The 19,182-nt window shown below is 35.2% G+C and overlaps 1 protein-coding gene across 2 annotated transcripts in view; it reads left to right on the top strand.

The window, feature by feature from the left end:
• The window catches only part of SNX2 (sorting nexin 2), a 61,825-nt gene extending 49,112 nt beyond the window's left edge, over positions 1 to 12,713 (top strand). Inside the window, exons 12-16 of one of the 2 annotated variants that reach the window (XM_070465104.1) lie at positions 5,471 to 5,614; positions 6,730 to 6,810; positions 6,935 to 7,006; positions 8,415 to 8,509; positions 9,248 to 12,713. In XM_070465104.1, coding sequence (XP_070321205.1) covers positions 5,471 to 5,614; positions 6,730 to 6,810; positions 6,935 to 7,006; positions 8,415 to 8,465 — 348 coding nt within the window. In that variant the 3' untranslated portion in view covers positions 8,466 to 8,509; positions 9,248 to 12,713. Of the gene's footprint in view, positions 1 to 5,470; positions 5,615 to 6,729; positions 6,811 to 6,934; positions 7,007 to 8,414; positions 8,900 to 9,247 lie in introns of those variants that run through there. The other variant, XM_020877601.2, reaches the window with a different exon arrangement.
• The last annotated feature ends 6,469 nt before the right edge of the window (positions 12,714 to 19,182 follow it).

Raw genomic sequence — 19,182 nt, 5'->3', positions numbered from 1 at the left:
TTCAAGATGATTATTCCTAACTTAATAGTCTCTTCCCCATGACTTAGTACCACAGGCAGAATTGATGTTTTTTAAGGGATCCAAGGATGCCAAATACAGTAAAACCAGTACATACTTACATATCTACATATAGAAGTTTGCAGCTAACTGATGGCATTAGTTTACTCTTTTCTGGCATGAGCTGAAACTACCGGCTGGACTCTGTTCTCATTAGTAGAGTTACAGCAAGTCAGACAAAACCAGAACTGACCGACCATTGCATGAATATACTTAAAAGTGACTTTAGCGTGAGTTTAGACTATAAGAAAACATTTCGTGTGGTCACCGTGTGTTTATAGATGACATGGGACTAGATTAGATAAAGAACTGTGTTTTTAAGTTGTAATGTCAGAGGATGAGCAGTCTTAAGTTTCTGAATAATGGGAAAGTAATCCTGTTGACTGATAAAAATTAGTCTTTTACAGGTATCTCCACTATTCAGGTAATTGAACTGTTATTTTGTCTGTTACATATTTTGGAATGTACTTTTTAAGATCTGATGGTGTCTTTGAAGTATTGTTATGAACATTAGTTATCATGGAATAAGGGGAACTGAAAGTTTACTTTGAATTCAAACATCTAAGAAGTTAATGTAACCTTGTTCCTTGCTTTCTTACACAAATTTTTTTCATCTTAAGTCTGATCAAATTGGTATTCATCTATAATCAGAACATTGATGCATTTCATCTTTTAGATGATTCTGTTCTCAGGCTAATGACAGTTACTGCTAGAGGGTTCTTAGCACTTAATAGAGGCTCCTTCTTAGGTTTAGGTTTCGCTAAATTACCAATTTTGTTTGTATTTACTCTTAGATGTCACTCTTTATATTCCTGGTGGTTAATTTTTCTTTTCAGTTATTTAAAGATGTTAATATAGACAGTTAATCAGAGTATACTTCATTTTAACTAGGCAACTTGTGATACACAGAAGTCCAGTTTATAGATAATGGTTCTTGTTTCTCTGCCACCTACCCTCACCTCATTCCAAAACTCGCACTAGCATGAGAGTTGTTAAAAAGAATAACACCTCCAGAAAAAACCTGTGGGTTCAAAAAGGGACACTTGGCACTGTCTATTATGAGAGGTCGTACATGCTGACAAGAGCTAACCTGGGAGAAGACTCCCTCTCAGTGTTCGTCTGTGTGATGGATGCTCATCCTTCAAAAACAGCTTTTCTCACACTGCCTCTACCTTCTTACTGCATTTTTGCACCTCATGAAGTTACAGTTATATTCACATCCCAGAATGTTTCCTACAGAACTCTTACACTGACCACAGTCAACTAAGTCTTTGAGATAATGTTTGTGATATCCCTGTCTTGTGGATTCAGTGTACATTTAAAAAGCTCAGGACTGTCTAGTAGTAAAAAATGAAATAGACATTTAACTTTGTTTAATCCGGAGGCTTCCAAATTCATATGAATAGGAATTCTTTTCCACTTAATGTCCTTTCACATATATGGAACACCCTTTGGAAAATACTAAATTAGTATGGTCTGTGGTCAAGTTATACATTAAGATGCATTAAGCTGTTTCAGATTGATTTTCTACTGAAACCTAGCCCAACTCAATTTCATAAAGGAGTTGAGAAATTATGAATGACATAATTTTTTTGGTAATTTTTATGGTCTTTATCTTTTGTTTGTTTTTAAATTTAAACTAATTCATTTGTATTTCAATAAGTAATAGATGCATAAAATAATTCTAGCAGCCCTAAAAGGTAATTTCTTTTCTACCTAAGACCTCTCATCTCTCTTCACTCAGTCAAATACTGTGAGGTGTCTTTACAGAATTAGCCATGCATGTATATGAAACTGATTCTCTTTTTTTTTTCCTTCTATCTCTTTTTCTCAACCACCTTTTTCTCTCCATTTATCTCTTCCTTCAAAAAGGAGCATACTATATGCACAGTTCTTTGCCTGCTTTTTTTACCCACTCCATTTCTAAGAGATCTGTTTATCAGTTTATGTAAATATATTTTCTAATCTTTTAAATGGTTAATCATATTCTGTCATTTAGCATATAGATAGACCTTGAATTATTTGATCAGTCTAATATTAAGTATTTTGATAATAACTCTTTGGGCATAAAATCCCTAGAAGTAGAATTACTTGACCAGTGGATATATGAATTTTAAATGTCCATGATCACTGCCATGTTACTCTCTAAAGAAGTATAAGTTTTAATTTCTTTAGTTATTGTGAATATAAGCACTTTTACAAACAGTAAGCCTTTTGCATTTCTTTTTTCTATGAACTGTTTGTGTCATTTGCCCAGTTTTCTTTTAATTTTTTGTCTTACTGATTTCTAGTAGCTGTTTAATACTACTTAGCCCTTTGTTCTATCTGTATTGAGAGTATTTTTCAAAATGATGGTAATTTTGAAGCTAAAGTACTTTGAGAACTAGCTTAAAATTAAAGTGACTGCTGAAAACAGGAGAAATTGGGGTCTTAAAGAAAGAGATAAAGTTCACTTGCTCAAAATACTCTCCAGTTCTGCCCTTGAAGCCAGAAAATTCCTGTTTTCCTCTTTTGTACAGCCTCTGACATCTGGGACTCCACATTTTGGGTAGTACTGTTAACTGACATGTATTAAATGGTAAACTCGTTACATACATTCTCATGTGTTGGCTTCCTATGAACCTCTAGAGTAGGGTCAGGAATTGAGGTAGTAGTTTTCAGTGTTTTCAGCACTAGAATTCTTTATAAGGAATTCTTACTCTGAAAGTAAATGTATAAAATATATAAAATGTAATTTTTTAAAAATCCAATAGGTGGATTCCCCAAGGAGTTTAGCATCTTCATTGTTTGTCTATATAATCAGCATTCTTTCAGGACTCCAGGTATCTGGGCCACATACTTTTGGATTCACTGAATTGGAATATGGTATTAATTAAATTAAAATGGGAAAAAATTAAAATTGTAGCGTCAAATTTCCTGGTTGGCTAGGAAAACTGCTTCACAACTGCAACCTTATCCAACTTAGACTAGCTTGCATACAGATAGGTACCATAAAATCGCCACAGATGTGGAGTCTAAAGTGAATCACCAGTCTAAATGTTTCCCTCTTACAGATGAAACTGGTTGAACCAGAGTGGATTAGTATCTTGCCATGCAGAGGCATACATTAAGTTCTAATTTGATTTTTTTTAATATATTTTTATTTTTTATTGAAGGATAATTGCTTTACAGAATTCTGTTGTTTTCTGTCAAACCTCAGCAATAATTTGATTTTTAAGATCACATTTTTAGGAGATTAAGTGTGGTTCTGATTCTCTCTTTATATTCTAGTGTTACAAGGGTGGAAAGACAAATGAAGAAAAAGCTAATTTTTGGGGAGTTAAGATTAATTTTTTTCCCAAAATAACCAGACTTTCATCATTTTGCCTTTATCATGGTTCCTGTATCTGTACCATAGTAAACATGTGATGATTCTGGAATATTATGAAATAACCTGGGCAGAGACCAAATTAGTTTCCATTGAAAAGGCCCATTGATATATATTAAGAACTTGAGCAAATATTGAAATTAAAGGGCTTTTTAGTTCGCTTCTGCCCTGTATTGGTAAATATTTTAAATAATAAATTTAGTTATTGAACAGAGGAATTTAAAAATAAAGAGCTGATACGGCTCTGTCCCTTTAAAGGAAAACTAGGCCTTAAAATTGTAAATTACTTTTAAAATTTGTGTATATGGTGAGGCACAGGGATTGCTTCTTTTAAATGATAGTGACTTTTGGAATGTATCTGTGTTAGATTTGTTACTTTTGTGATTTGGGCCCGCTTTAATTTGACTGAAGCAAAATTAATTCATAATGAGAAATGTTTTAAGGTGAATATGGTCTTTTAAACAAGAAAAGCAAAGAGGACACTAAGACTCACTACTAAGAGAAGAAAAATGATATGAGATGACAAATCTAGTAAAATGGATTTCAGTGCCTATAGATAGTTTTTAACCTACCAGTTTGTCTAGGATGTCTCTTGTCCTGGTTACTTAAAATGTGTATGGTCTTTAAGAACTCTCTCTTGACTTGGAGTTTTTAATATTATTGCCCACATTTTAATAATATACAAATACATTACTAGTATTTTTCTAAATACAGTCCAATTTTTTTTTTGCCTACTAAGTTGTTATTATGTGCACTTCTAGTAGAAATCTAGTTAATCAACTACATTTATGTGTGTGTGTTACTTGTATGTAAGCCATAATAGTATCTTCTAATTATTAAACATCTGGTAGGTTAAGTCACTGTGTATGCTATATACTTTTTTCAGTTTATTTCTAGTGCATAAATCTAGATCTCATTTTCGTCTTTTATATATGAGAGAACTGTGGATTACAGAAATTAAATGAATTGACTTTGGGTAATTTACCCAATTTTTTGGGTATTTTGGGAATTTACCCAAAGTTTTAAGCAACAAAACTAGTATTCGAATCCAAATTTGATTTTTTCCAAAGCCTACATTTTGAAAATACACAATCTAGGTGCTTTCTTCTTCATCAAGTTCTTATAAGAACATTTATTAATTTACTGTTTCTTGATCCAGAACACTTTACTTGGAATAAATGAAAATAACTGTTTCACCTATTAATGCTTGATTCATTTATTCAATTAATAAGTACTAAAAATATATATATATATCCTCAACATCAAGTTAGAAAAGGGATTACTGTTGTATTCCATCCTGTCCATCAGTTTTTTGTTTTTCTAAAGAAATTTCTAGTAACTGTCTTATTTCTATTAACTTGTTCTTGCTCTGCCAAACCCCTTGAAAGAAGTCATGGAGTGGGTTGGATTTTTCTGTTTTTTTTTTTTTTTTTTGTCTATTTCTTCATTAGGTTCTGCATACTAGATATCCATCCATTTGCCCTTTTCGTCTTGTGTAAGACTCTCTCTCTTTCCCCCATCCCCCATTTTGTTATACCTTTAAATTGTTTGGCTTTTCTTTTATTTGCTATAGATAATCTCTTCCACTACATTTTTACTTTACTTTGTTATCTTACAGCTTTTCCAATTTACTATTTTCAATTTTCTGACATATTTCCAAATCTTTTGATATTTCCATCTGCTTTTGATATTTTAGTAGGAAAACTTTCAATAGTAGATATGATACCAGCATTTTCCTATTAAAAAGTCTTTCTTCAAGGCATAAAACTCTGTTAGAAACCTTGTCATAGGCCACATTTTAAACCCTCCAGTCCAGTGAAATGAATTTTGTATATTTCATCCAGTTATGGGTGGGTTTTTATTTTTATGTAAATGAGTATGGAAATCTACTTCCTTTGATAATAGCATGTTTATTTTCAGTATCTTAGTATAAAGAATGGCATATAAATACTTGGTTTTATTGTTTTCAGTATGTAGCACTTCTGGTATTTTGAAAGAATTTCATTGTTAGCTCCCAGTTAATAATACTATGTCATTCATTTATAGGGTGTGTTTGACCATCGAGTGAAATGCTGGCAGAAATGGGAAGATGCCCAAATTACTTTGCTCAAAAAACGTGAAACTGAAGCAAAAATGATGGTTGCTAACAAACCAGATAAAATACAGCAAGCTAAAAATGAAATAAGAGAGGTGATTAATATGCTTTATCTTTTACCCAAGTTTTCCATAAGTCATTCATATATGCATAATTTTTCATAAATTTTTTTCTGAACCATGCTACACCTAGCAATTTTTTTCATAATTTGTAAACTGTTTTAGAATTATTTTAGCATTTTGATCATCGTAAAAATCTCCAGCAGCTTTTGTTACTTTCACATAATTATGGAACGGATAAAGAAGCATACAGGGAAAGCATTTAAATTAACCTTTCTTTTGAGATGCTTTGATTTCAGAGAGTGACTTGTGTATTACCCCCCATATATATGTACTATATATGGTCTGCTAGCAAATCTGTGTGAGTTTATTACAATGTGTACACTTCTCTTGCCATGCTTCAATAAGGAAATTGAAGAGGTATGACAACCTTTATTTCACTTACAGTCGAGGGGCCTGCTCCGCGGAGCGCGTGCCCATTTGGTCACATAGTGGGGAGGAGCCTTCCATCGCTTAACTCTTCATTTATTTTATTTCTAGCTGTTCCATTGGTCACTGATCACAGCGTTCATTGTTTCTGTAGTGAGTTTAATGTTTACTAATAGCTCTTCACTAGACCATAATTGCATAATTTTTTTTTTTTTAATCTGGACATTACACCATCACAAAAATGTTTCCTAAATGTATGTCACATTAATTTTTCTAATGATTTCCATGGCATATAAATTGTGATGACCATGTCTTCTTGAAATTAGGCAAATATTATTGATATATTTTGAAATAATTTACAGTTGTATAAAGAAATGAGAGGATTATACTCTTAACTGCTGAATTATTTGATGGTGAAGTTTATATTCAAAATCTTTTTCATCTAAATTAAGATATGGAGATTGTAATTCATTAAGCGCTATAAATCCTGATCTTGAGTATATCTGACAGTAAAATATTAATGGAAATTAAGCTGATAATGCACTTCCACTACTGTAAAGTTAGATACAAGTTTGAGTGATGCCAAACTGGGTCTTGCCAATGGTGAGCTTTCAGGATTTTTAGGCATTGTGTTATATAAATTAAATGAGTGGTCGTGACAGCTAGTTCTAATGATTCTTCCCAGGCAAGATTTAAAAATTTGTACCTTTTGTTTTTGTCAGTGGGAGGCAAAAGTACAACAAGGAGAAAGAGATTTTGAACAGATCTCTAAAACAATTCGAAAAGAAGTGGGAAGATTTGAGGCAAGTTTAATGATTTTACACTTTTCTTAATGTGGTCACATTTTGCTGTGATACTGTGGTATAATCAAATTTAGTTTTGTACTAATGGAGCTTCCCCCCCCCCCCATTTATTGTATTTTAACAGAAAGAACGAGTGAAAGATTTTAAAACTGTTATTATCAAGTACTTAGAATCATTAGTACAAACACAACAACAGGTAAGGTAGTTTTGTTTTTTTTTTATAACTTACAGACCTCTAGAACTTGCTTTTGATAAACTTTTTTATTTTAAAGATGATAACTACTGAAACGAGCTTTTAAACTTGAGAAGCAACAAATGGAGTAGAAAAAACTAAAGCTAGCAAATGGAAAATAAAATGGTATAGTGTCCTCCAGTCCTTTTTGGGGTTCCCTGGTAGCTCAGGTAGTAAACAGTCTGCATTGCAGGAGATCCAGGTTCGATTCCTGAGTCAGGAAGATCCCCTGGAGAAGGAAATGGCAATCCACTCCAATATTGTTGCCTGGAGAATTCCATGGACAGACCATGGGGTCACAAAGAATGGGACATGACGGAGCAACTTAACACTTTCACTTTGAAGTTCTTTTTGCCTGTACTCCTAACCCCTAGGAGAGAGATGGGTTTCTCAATTTTAGACTTTTGAGAAACATGCTGTACTATTTTTCCTTTTTTCTCTGTCTTCCCAGTTTTATTTCTCTATTGATCACTGCTGTTTAAATACATTCTTATAGTAAGTTCTCTTTCATACCAGCTAGAACTTAAACTAAAAACTAAGTTTTGAAGGTTTTTAAAAAAATATTGGTTTGATTTTTGCTTTAGTTTGTGTGGGTTTCATGTTGATTGTATACCACAAGTGGCATTTGTCTCCTTAAATAGGGAAAACCATGAGTTTTCATTATAGTATAATCTGTAACAAGATAATAGAGGTTTTTTCCCCTGTGTATTTTAATGTAACTTTGAGTAATATATCAAATTACTTAATGTCTTGAACAGAAGGATTTCTTCCCCCAGTTCTTTTAAAACTATATAATAGATTAAATTTTTAAATTAGGTGATGACATTATATCTTCAATTTTTATGTCAATCTGTACTATTTTCTGGACTATCCAGGAAAGACCGACAGCTAATAATTCTTTACAGTCTCTCTTTTTCCCTTTCTTGCTTGGATGTTTTCTTTTCTTCCTTCTTTTTTTAATCATTCTTTTTGGCTGGCAATAGCATAAAATGTGAATATCCTCTGAATTAGGAGATGTTATCACTTTATATGGAAAAGCTCATTGCAGTTTTATTATTTAAGATAATCTTATATAGTTTACACTAGCAAAACTTTTTATATATACAATTTTGCATAAATTAATCTTAAATTTTTAGGTATTTTTTTAATTGTGTTTTTTATTACAAAAATTGAAATGAACCATGAGTAGTTAATATTTTTAAATAATTAAAAACTAATTATATTGACAAGCTGTTTAAGGGAATTTAGATGGTCCCTTTAAGAATCAGACTTTAGTAAATGTTATTTATTGTTAGCTAGATTTTTTTAATGCTTCATGGAGTATATTATATATATGACAGGTTATAAGAATATCTTTTATTATCATCCACAGCTGATAAAATACTGGGAGGCATTCCTACCTGAGGCCAAAGCCATTGCCTAGCAAGAAGATTATTCCTGTTAAGAAGATCTTGGATGCTTGTTCCAGTTATGCAGAATTCCATAGTGAAATCATTAAAAACCATCTAAATAAACCACTATATATTTTATGAATTACATGTGGTTTTTTATAAATATATATTCTGACATTTTATTACAAGCTGCATGTCCTGACCCTCTTTGAATTAAGTGGACTGTGGCATGACATTCTGCAATACTTTGCTGAATTGAACACTATTGTGTCTTAAATACTTGCACTAAAAAGTGCGCTGCGAGGCCAGAAAATTTTACAATATTTTTTCTTTACAGTATGTTCTGTAGTGTGTTCACCCTCTTTATGAAGTGAATTATCAATGCATTGATTAATGTTCACTTATACATTCCTGTACAGAAATTATGATTTTGTGATTACAGTAATAAAATGATATTCCTTGTGAAGTATTAGTAACAAATTATTTGGGTATGTAAACATATTAGAGGTCTTTTGAAAGCATTTTAATACAAAGAAGCTTTTTCTTTTAGATGTATTTAGGTGATGCTATGATCATTAATTTTTTAATTGACCAAAAAAGCTAAACTGTTTCATTACTAAGTCACTAAATGAAGGTTAATTAAGTTTTGTTTTTGCAAAATCATCATAAACCAAAGAACATTTATCTCTTGGTTCAGCTTTGGGGAATGCTTTTGTCTTGAGTAGAGGAGTAATAGTTGTCTTGTTTTTTATCCTTTCCTATTATAAGTGCCCAATTTAACAACTTAAAAAATATTTATCTGTTTCTGTTACAGGTCCTATGGATTTTGCTCATCTTCTATTACCTTCAAAGTCTAAGACTTTGCATATATTTAATTTATTCCTTACCTTGCCTTTTTTGTTTGTTTTAAGCTAAAAGATCATCTGTGGTCATCATTGACAGAGAAAAGCGCTGTGCTAAAATACCCAGTTATTTGATGAACAGCCAATGATAGTGCAAAGAAAATTTGAAGTAAAGTGAAATTTGTCTTCGGCAGCCATCTCACCTATTTCTGTATCATGTTTACATGGCAGTTATATAATCCTTAATGTTGATGAAAATTTAAGTTGTGACTAGCATCAGGCTTTTCTTAAAGATGCTCCTCTTCTCAGGCTTAGCAATTGTATCTCCCTTCTGGAAGGGTAAGATGTACGTGTAACTGAGTCTTTTCTAACAGCTTACTGAACACAGTTAACATAGCAGAGTACCCTCAGGCTATGTTTGCTTCCACTTATTTTAGTTGAAATTTTTAGCCTCCTGTAGGTATTGTTCATATTTATAATCCTAGAACCTAGAAGAATACCTGACACTTATAGATTAATAATAAAGACTTGATGAGTTGGACAGAAAAGAAAAAATCCTGGACGATGCAAAATAATGTTTGCTGTCTTAAGGAGAAACTGAATCGGAAATAGTACAGTCTTCTGTTGTTGCTTCTCTTGGAGGTGACTGAGATACTTTTAAGAAATGAGTAATTCATATTAATATATATCAGATCCCCTACCTTGTTGTCTTGTTAATATTGAGCAAAATACAGGCTTCCTGGGAACAGTTTCACTATAATGATGTTTTAGTATTCGGTATATAGTTTTGTTACTTCCGAAGATTCAGTTTACACATAGGATAGAAACTTAGTTACTCAAGCAGAAATCTTCAGTTCTGCTGTGATATATTTTTAACAACCTTCAGGACCACCAAATAAAATAATAAATATTTTCAGACTTAAGCTGAAGAGAGTAACAGACCTGAGTCTATTCCAGATTTCATTCCCGTTAACAATCTTTTTATTAAAAGATAGAGTATTGGAAATTTCAAATAAATTATGTGAGCCTCTGAGACAGGATTTAATTTCTTCAGCCCTACATTCATCTTTAGCCATCAGTCTTCACATCTCTTATTCCTCTTACTAAAATACTTTCATTCCAAGTAAATAGAACAGCAAGAGCCTTAATAGTACAGTTCATATAATCTTTTAGTTATAAGCATACACATTAGAATTTTTTTTTTTAACCAGATAAAAGTTAAAGAAGGACTAAGGCAGCATAATACAGCGGAACAAACTGAACTTGGAGTCAGCATACTTGTGTTGAGTCTTTATCACTCGGTAACTGTGTGACCCATCTATAAAACAAGGGTATCAAACTGATTCCTAAAGTGCCTTTCTACTTTAAAGTATGTTGTTTACCAAGTTTTAGCATAAATATTATTCTATTAGAGAGTCATATTCTAATCAAAATCACCTTCTATTAATAAAGTAAAAGCAAGGCTAAAGCAAAATAAATGTGTATAAAAATTTCTAAAATGTAAGGTAAGTTTTTTTTATTGTATTTTTGATGAGTAATTTCAACTATCCATCTTCTTTTTTATACATACATATATATATTTATATTAATCTCCTACCCTTGTTACATTGTTGGCTACGATATAGCAAAGTTTTACCAATGTGTGTAGGTTGTTCCATAAGTGGCTTTTAAATATAAAATAAGTCTCAACAAGTCAGGTTTCTTTAAAGGAAGGAAATCAGATGAGTAAAAATGGAAGATTAGAGTCCTTTAAAAAAATTACTTCTTGAATAACTTCTAAGGAAGTTATAGAGATTTTTGTTTTTCTGTCCTGTAGCACATGACTAGTTATAAAGCCAAATGTCTACTTCACTTTCTTGTTACGGCTCCCTGCATGGGCAGTCATGTGACTAACAAGACTCAGGACTATAGATAGAAGGAGCAGAGGTCATCCTGTTTTAGAGGAAGGAAGGTTGCTGATAGGAGGAAAGACAACAGCTGTGAAAAGAAAGTGCAGTCACTGACTTGAGATCTTTGGACACATTTCCATATCCACTGGCAGGAAATGTGTATGTTACCATATTTGTGATACAATCTGTTTCAAAGTATTGAAAAAAAGAATAAAATCCCGAATCAAACAAGTTTCATTTCTAATCCTCACAGTGAAGGGTATGGTTTCAATAATAATGAAGATAAATGATTGGCCAGACACAGAAATAGCAAGAAGAGGGAGCTTGCGACAGGAGTGGTATCAAAATTGTTGACTCCTCACCTTTGTAGTCACGGCCGTGAGGAGAGGGCACGATGATCTGTGACGAGGTCCTTAGTGTCACAGACCAGTAGGAATACACTGTGGGCCACATACATGATTCTCAGTTTTCTATACCCGTATTTTAAAGAGTGAATGAAACAGGTAAAGTTAATTTTTAACTGAGTAGCTCTGAAATACTTTAGCATGCAATCCAGTATATTAAAAATTACTGTGATGTTTCACATTCTGTTTTTTGTACTAAGTGTTCAATATCCCCTGTGTATTTCGCACTTTGTATATGCAATCAGACTAGCCACATGTTAAGTGATCGGTTGTCACGTGTGGCTAGTGGCTGTGACTCTGGACAGTTCAGATTTAGATAATTGCATGGAACTGGAAAAGGAGAGTTACATCCAACAGCGATTTTTTTGTTTACCACTCCAAATCCAGTGAAGTGTTAAAAGCTAAAGAAAAGGGACTTGGTGGTGGTGCTCCCAAAAGGTATAATTCAATTCAGGTATAAGTACTTTGCAAGTAGTGAGCACTCGTAACATTCAACAAATGGTAGCACTTTATTTCCTGATGGAAAATTAGAGACTCTAGTACAACTTCCTTATTTTACAGATAAGCAAACCCGGAATCTTAAATCATTATAATTGAACTGATTTTTCTTAAATCTGTTGAAACATTCTTCCTTGAAAATGTATGAAAAGATACATTAGCGATTCTTCTTCTAATCATTAACATAGAATTCTAGATAGTCCTTTGGTATACAGAGAATTTATTTCTTCAAACGGTTCCTTCAGAAGTGGCTAAGAATAGAAGATGGTACAAAACAGGAAAGTTGTGGCTTGCTATCTGATCCTTTAATGCACATAAAGATACTAAAAATCCTCATCTTCCTTCCTCTTGTCACATACTTTAATTCTCAAGAAATTGAATAATTTTAAGTATTTTTCTTAATACACTGAGTCAAATGGAAACTTTGTAACTAAAGACAATTAAGGTGAAGCTGCCCACTTGTTAATACACAGAAATTTTTTTTTTTAATTTATTAACACCAGTTAGTGGGATTAAACTGATTTAAGGGACTTCTTTGAGGAAAAAAGTTCTATTTTAAATTTATATGTGTAACTGTTTAATAAAACTCAAATCAGACAGAATCTAACAAAACTGAACAATAAATTGCTTTCTTATTGCTTCCATTATCAAGTCTTGAGTTATCTTGATTTTAACCTATATTTATTTCCTAGGTCTTTATTTCAGGTGGTTCTCAGCATGTGTGTGTGGACTTGTGTGTGTACATGAATGTGCATGTGCATGCATGAGAGGAGACTTTAACCAACCCTTGCTGCTAAATTTCAGTTAAAAGTGCTTCTTATCTTCTTGCAACTGAGACACAAAATGCTTATGTTTTCATTTACATAGCTGAGATTTTTTTGCCAAGACCAATTTGAGTTGATTCTATTTGTAAAATCTGTTCCCTTCTCATTTCTTCTCCTTCTCCTCACTAGATCTTGTGAACTTGATAAAGTCCAAATTATCCAGAACCTGGTTTCAAACCACTTTTCCTGTCTTGGTCTTACTCCATGCCTTCACCCACCTTTTGCTTTAATCAAATGATGCCCCTGTCTATCCTTTTATGGGTCAGTGCTGTTGGTGTTGCCTTGTCTAAATTAACTTTTTCCTCTTTACCAGCAACTCATTAAATCCTATTCAGTCTTTTATGAAGTTCACATCCTCCATATATCCTTTTTAGTCTTCTAACTAGAAGGAAGCAAGGAACTTCTGGATCTCCTAGCAGGACTTTGGTAACATTTTGCACCTTTCAGATTGTGTTTACTGATGTTTACCTTGCATTATAGCCGTCTTTCTACTTTGAGTAGTCTGTATGCTTCTTGAGGAACGACTATGTTCTTGTTATTTCTTCTAGAACCCAGTATGCTACAATCAAGGGAGTGTAATGGGGTGATGAAATATACAATTATGCATCCAGCCTGACTGAACCCTGGCTCAAGAATCTACACCATTGACTTAGAGAAAGTTATTTTTCTCTAAAACTTAAGGTTTCCTTATTTGTAAAAGTTTCCTTATTTGGAAAGTAATTAGTACCTGTTTAGGTGCTCTTTCAGGGGATTTAAGATATTGATGTGACTTTCTCAGCAATAGCATGTACTTAATAAATATTAGCTGTTAACGCGTCCAATAAATGTTTACCAAATATTTAATCTCAGTCTGAACAAAATGACCTGCATTTTGATTATTTTACCAGTCTTTACTGCTTCTTTAAAACAACAGGTGTACACTTGACTAGGATCTAAATGGACTTACCCAACAGAGTCCTCCTCAGAAAAGTCTGTCCCTAAGATCTGCTCTTAGAGCCCTGAGGCTGAGGATCAGGGATGGAGGGGAAGAAGGCTTGCAGACAAAATCCTTTTTTTTTTTTTTTCCAGCCAGCAAAAGCTTAGATCTACCCCCACTACAAAGATGCTATAGTTAAATGAGTCTTGTCAGGAAACTGGAGACTTTTAAAGAAGCTTGGGGACAAATGAAAGAAGGGTGAGAGAAAAATGGGGCGACTGCTTAGGGCAAGTTTGTTTCCACACAGAAACATAGAAGAACCTTGAATGTGTTGTAGACTAAGGGAAGTAGTAATCAATGGAGAAAACCGTGGAGAATAAAAAGATCTTGACAGCAATTGATGGAACAGTAATCACACAGCCAACTGTATGGTGAGGGCAGACACTGCAGTGATAACTGAAAGGGAGGGGCGGGGGTGGTAAGAAGAGGCCACATCACTCATTCATTCACTCATGGAGTATTTGTTCAGTCTCTGCTGCGTCAGGCACTGGAGTAATGGATTGGTATCAGGGAAGAACAAGAAGGTTGTCTAGAATGATCCCCTGATTTCTGGCTTTGATGACTTAGGATACTTCTGCTTTGAGTAACTGAGATAGTATGAGAGAGTTCTGGGCATGGTATATTGTTTTCCATCGTAGTTTTATCACAGGATATTGACACAGTAGGACTGTGTTTATCCATTCTGCATGTAATAGTTTGCATCTGCTAACCTCAAGCTCCCAATCCATCCCTCGCCCACCCACCACCCCATCCACCATGTTTTTGATGTACCTTTGGGCATCCAAGATGAAAATACATGAAAACATAAGTCAGGACTAGATGTTCTGTCATCAGGTTAGAATGTGAACATGCTCTGTTCCTTGAAACCATGGTTATTAATGAATGCCTTCTCAGAGAACAAATAAAATGTGACTCAGCCTGCTGAGGACAAAACATCACATACAGGTAACATCTAAGGGAAGAGTGGAGGTGAATAAGTCAGGGAAGTGCAAAGAGCCTCAGGAAAAAAGGGAGTTTCTTCCTCTGGACAAAAGGAAGGGAGAGGACATTTCCATTATTTGGAAATAATGCCTGAATGCTTTTATTTTTTCAGTGAAAAAGGAAATTAAACCATCATCAGGGAATACCAGCAGAAAAGCCAAAGGAAATGGGGGGCCACAGGAAAGTGGTAGATGTCTAGAAAACAAATTGAGAAGAGTCAGAGCTATGGATGAGTACCCACTTTCAAACAAGTTTGGAAATCATGAATTTAAAATGAAGTCAACCAAAGTATCCATTTTTTTTTCAGCCATGAGAAAGCAAGACAAAGTTTTGATTTATTCAAGATTAGGGATTGGTGGTATATGTAAGAAAGCCAAGGGGGGAGGGATTTTGAATGATTTAAAAGACCGAAAAGATGAAGGCAAGTGAGGTGACAGGCACAGATTGGGGAATGCAGCTATGATGAGGTGAAAGAATAATTTTTTTGGTAAGAGGAAACAGGAGTCGAGAAAGCAGTCAAAGGAGGAAACCTGCATTTAAGAAGTAACATTAATTAGTGTATTGCCACCTTTTTAAAGGCAGTAAAAGAATAACTTCAATATGACAGCTGCATAGAGCTCATAGTGCGACCAAGGTTATTTCTGTGGGTTCTTCAACTGTACGTTTTGGTTTGCTAAAGTATCGAAAGCTTTTTGCATGTTGACTTTAGTCTTTTGATTCTTAAGTTGTCTATCTCATCAAATCACTCCATGCGCATAGTCTGAAAACTAGCATCAGAAATATAAAACACAGTGGTTCTATGCCCCACAAACCACGATTTCCCTGGTTCTTTTCCTCAAAGATAACCTCTTTCTAAGCTGTTTCTTCCACCATTTAAATACCTTCACATTTCTAAGTAGAATGCATATCCTGCTGTCATTTGAATCATCAATTTTAGACATCATCCACATCTTTTTTTATGGCAACTGAGTTTTTCTCTTACGCTACCATCCATCCGCTTCATACACTCATCTCCCACTTCCAGTGTAGTTACAGTTTTTGGTTAAATTAGTATTTTCATTTTTAATGCCTTACAAAGATCATTCACTGCTGAACACGTTTTAGTATATTTAATCATTACTGTCTTCCTTAAAAAAAAACAACTTTAGAACCATACTAGAATTATATTAAAAAGTAGTACACATACAGTTATAGTATACCTGGCTTCTCTTATTATTAACATGTTAGTGTAGTACATGTGTTACAGTTAATGAACCAATATAGTTACATTACTATTAACTAGCAGGTATGAATGCTGTCATGTCCAACTCAGACCCCATGGTCTGCACCCCACCAGTCTCCTCAGTCCATTGGATTTTCCAGGCAAGAATACTGGAGCGGGTTACATTTCCTCCAGGGAATCTTCCCAACCCAGGGACAGAACCTGTCTCCTGCGTCTCTTGCATTGGCAGGCAGATTCTTTACCCCTGAGCCACCTGAGAAGCCCATTATTAACTGGAGACCATAGTTTATTCAGATTGCTTTTGTTTCTGCCTAATGTCCTTTTTCTCTTCTAAGATTTCATGCAAGATACCGCGTTACATTTAGTTGTCATCTCTCCTCCTGTTACTCTTGGTTGTGACAGTTTCTTAGACTTTCCTTTTCTTCTGTGACTTTACTGGGTTTTTTTGTTGTTTTTCTTGAGTTAAAACATACCTTGACCCCCCCTCCCCCCAATTTGGCTGGTGCTTTTTTTTTTTTTTAATCTATTGCCAGTTTTTTCCTTGTCTTCCTACAATACATTTCCCACAAGCCCACTCGGATCAAGTAATTCAGCCACTCCAATTGCTTTCCCTAGGGCTTGCTCTCCTGAGGATTTCGGTTTTCTCTGAATTGCTGCTCTCTGAGCATGTTGTATATATGGATTTGCCCCGAACTTTGGAATTGCCTGTGTCTTTCTCCTGGGATCCATTCCCTATATCCTGGGTTTCATGCTTTCCTCCTTCGTGATTTATTTCCATGTGTTGGAATAGTATGTTCTCAAGTAGTTTCTTTGGTTAAAAAGAAGATACGGCAGAAAGTATTATGAAAACAGCTCTCATGATGTCCACCTCTTGAGTCAGACTGCTCTGGTCTGGACTGGCTACCTTTCTCTGCCTGCTGCCCAGAGGATCCTGAAGATTCCCTTTGCTTCTCCCCCTGGTTTCCTATTCTCTATAACCCACATTTCCCTCTCTTGACTTATTCCTTCATTTAGGTAGATATACAGTTCTTGAAAACGATGCATAGAAACTTACTTTTGAGACTATTTTGCCATTATCCTTGAAATTTTAAGTGGTCATATGTTGGAAATCATTTTCTCTAGAATTCTGAAGACATTGCTTCCTTGTCTTTAACCTTGCAGTGTTGCTGTTGAGAATTCCAAAGCCATTCTGTTTTCAGATCTTTTGTATATGAATTGTCCCTTCACCCCTACCCCTTTCCAGAATGTAAGGTTTTTTTCCTTCAGTGTTCTAAATCTCATACAGATTTGCTGTAGTATACATCTGTTTTCATCCTGTGTGAGTGCTTTCAATCTGGAAACACGAAATTCAGTTCTGGGCATTTTCTTGAGTTATTTCACTCATGATTTCCTCCCTTCTATATTCTCTCTTCTCTTTCTGGAAGACTCATTATTTGGATATTGGATGTTCTCGACTGATGATGTTTATTTTCTTATTTTGCATCTGTTACTTTGTTCTACTCTCTGAGTTTACCCTCATTTTCTAATTGGATTTAAGTAGCTTCTTCTTGTTTCACAGATGCAATGTCTTCCTGCATCTCTCTGAGGATATTAGTGATAGTTGAGTTTTTTAAAGTTTCTTTTTCCCTCCTTGTTTCTGTTTCCTCAAAATTAATTTTGTTTTGATCTCTCTTGCATGTTAGCTGCTTTCCTCAGGTATTTGTTAACTTTTGGATATCTTCTCAAGATTAGCAGTGGGAACTAATGCTGATTGGAAGCTCTGTCAAACTTAAAAAAGTTTTTCCAGGTTTACTCAGGTATAGTTGACAAAAACTGTATGTTACGCACCCAGTCTAGCTGGCTATCAGGTCCTGCCTCATTGAAGGCCGCCAGCCTGTTGATGGGTAGGGCTGTGTCCCAGCAGGGCTGACTGCTTAGGACTGGTGTTGACCTGTTCCTGGTTGGGTGAGCCCCTGTCGTTGGTAGGCGGGAGGGAGGATTCCGAAGTGGTGCTTGCCAGCATCAGTGCCCCTGCGGCAGAAATGAGCTCCCCAGAATGGCTACTGCCAGTATCCGTGTTCTCAGGTGGAGTACCAGTTGCCTCCTGGTACTGTGTACCAGGTCCTCCAAGATCAGGAGGAGTGTCTAAGCCTCCTTTCAGATCGTTAACCTCTGTGCTGGGACTTGGGAGCGTGTGAGAACTTGCATGTGCCCTTTAAGGAGGGTCTGTGTTGCCCACAGCCCTGTGGCTCCTGTACACAAGCCCCACTGGCCTTTGTAGCCAGATGCTCTGAGTACCTGTCTTCCCAGTGTAGGACCCCCAGGCTGGGGAGCCCGGTGTGGGCCTTGCCCCCCTCACTCCTAGGGCAGAACCTCACCAGTTGTGATGATCCTTCCATTTGTGATGTTGCCTACTCCAGGAAGGTAGGACTTGACTGAAGCAACACTATGCCCCCTCTACAAGGTCTCCTCGTGGGTCTGTCTGTATACTTTTAGCTCTGGAAGGACTTTTCCACTAGTCTTCAGATCATTCTCATCAATAATTGCTTGTAAAAAGTCTTAGTTTTATGTGTGCCTGTGGGAGGAGCCAGGCTCAAGTTCTTCCTACTCTGCCATGTTGGCCACCCCTATCAAATCTGAAAACCACTGAAGAGTGACCTCATTGGGCTGTATAATTTATAGGGAATTTCCAATGTTGGTGTTTCTAGAGTTTTCTTCTCTTGGGCTTTCAGATTTCCCAGAGAATATCTTCCACTTTCTTGCGTGGAAGGTAACGGTATAGCTGCCAGCCTCTGTGAGGTTTTAATACTCATCATTCAACGTGTGTATGATCATGTGCCCCCAGGCCTCAACTATTTTTTGATGAAAGTTCCCATGCCCTCAAGTGGGCAAGTCATTTTCCAATGTAAAGACTCTTTTTTACTCTCTCTCTCCAGGAAATATCCTCTGGAATTATGCCAATGTGGAAGAGGGGATTGAAGGATTTTCCCACTCAACTTTCACTCAGTCTTCCTTCTAGTCAACCTATCTCCCATTCTAGATGAGGTGTATCTTCTCTACCCCTCTCACTGAGCTTTTTGGGTATTGTCCTGTGTAAATCAGGTTGATCTTCCACTTTCTCACCATTGGCTTAA

The sequence above is a fragment of the Odocoileus virginianus genome, chromosome 3 (genome assembly GCF_023699985.2).
Source record: "Odocoileus virginianus isolate 20LAN1187 ecotype Illinois chromosome 3, Ovbor_1.2, whole genome shotgun sequence".
NCBI lineage: Eukaryota > Metazoa > Chordata > Mammalia > Artiodactyla > Cervidae > Odocoileus > Odocoileus virginianus.
The sequence above is the reverse complement of the archived record's forward strand: the minus strand, read 5'-3'. Positions and strand labels throughout refer to the sequence as shown.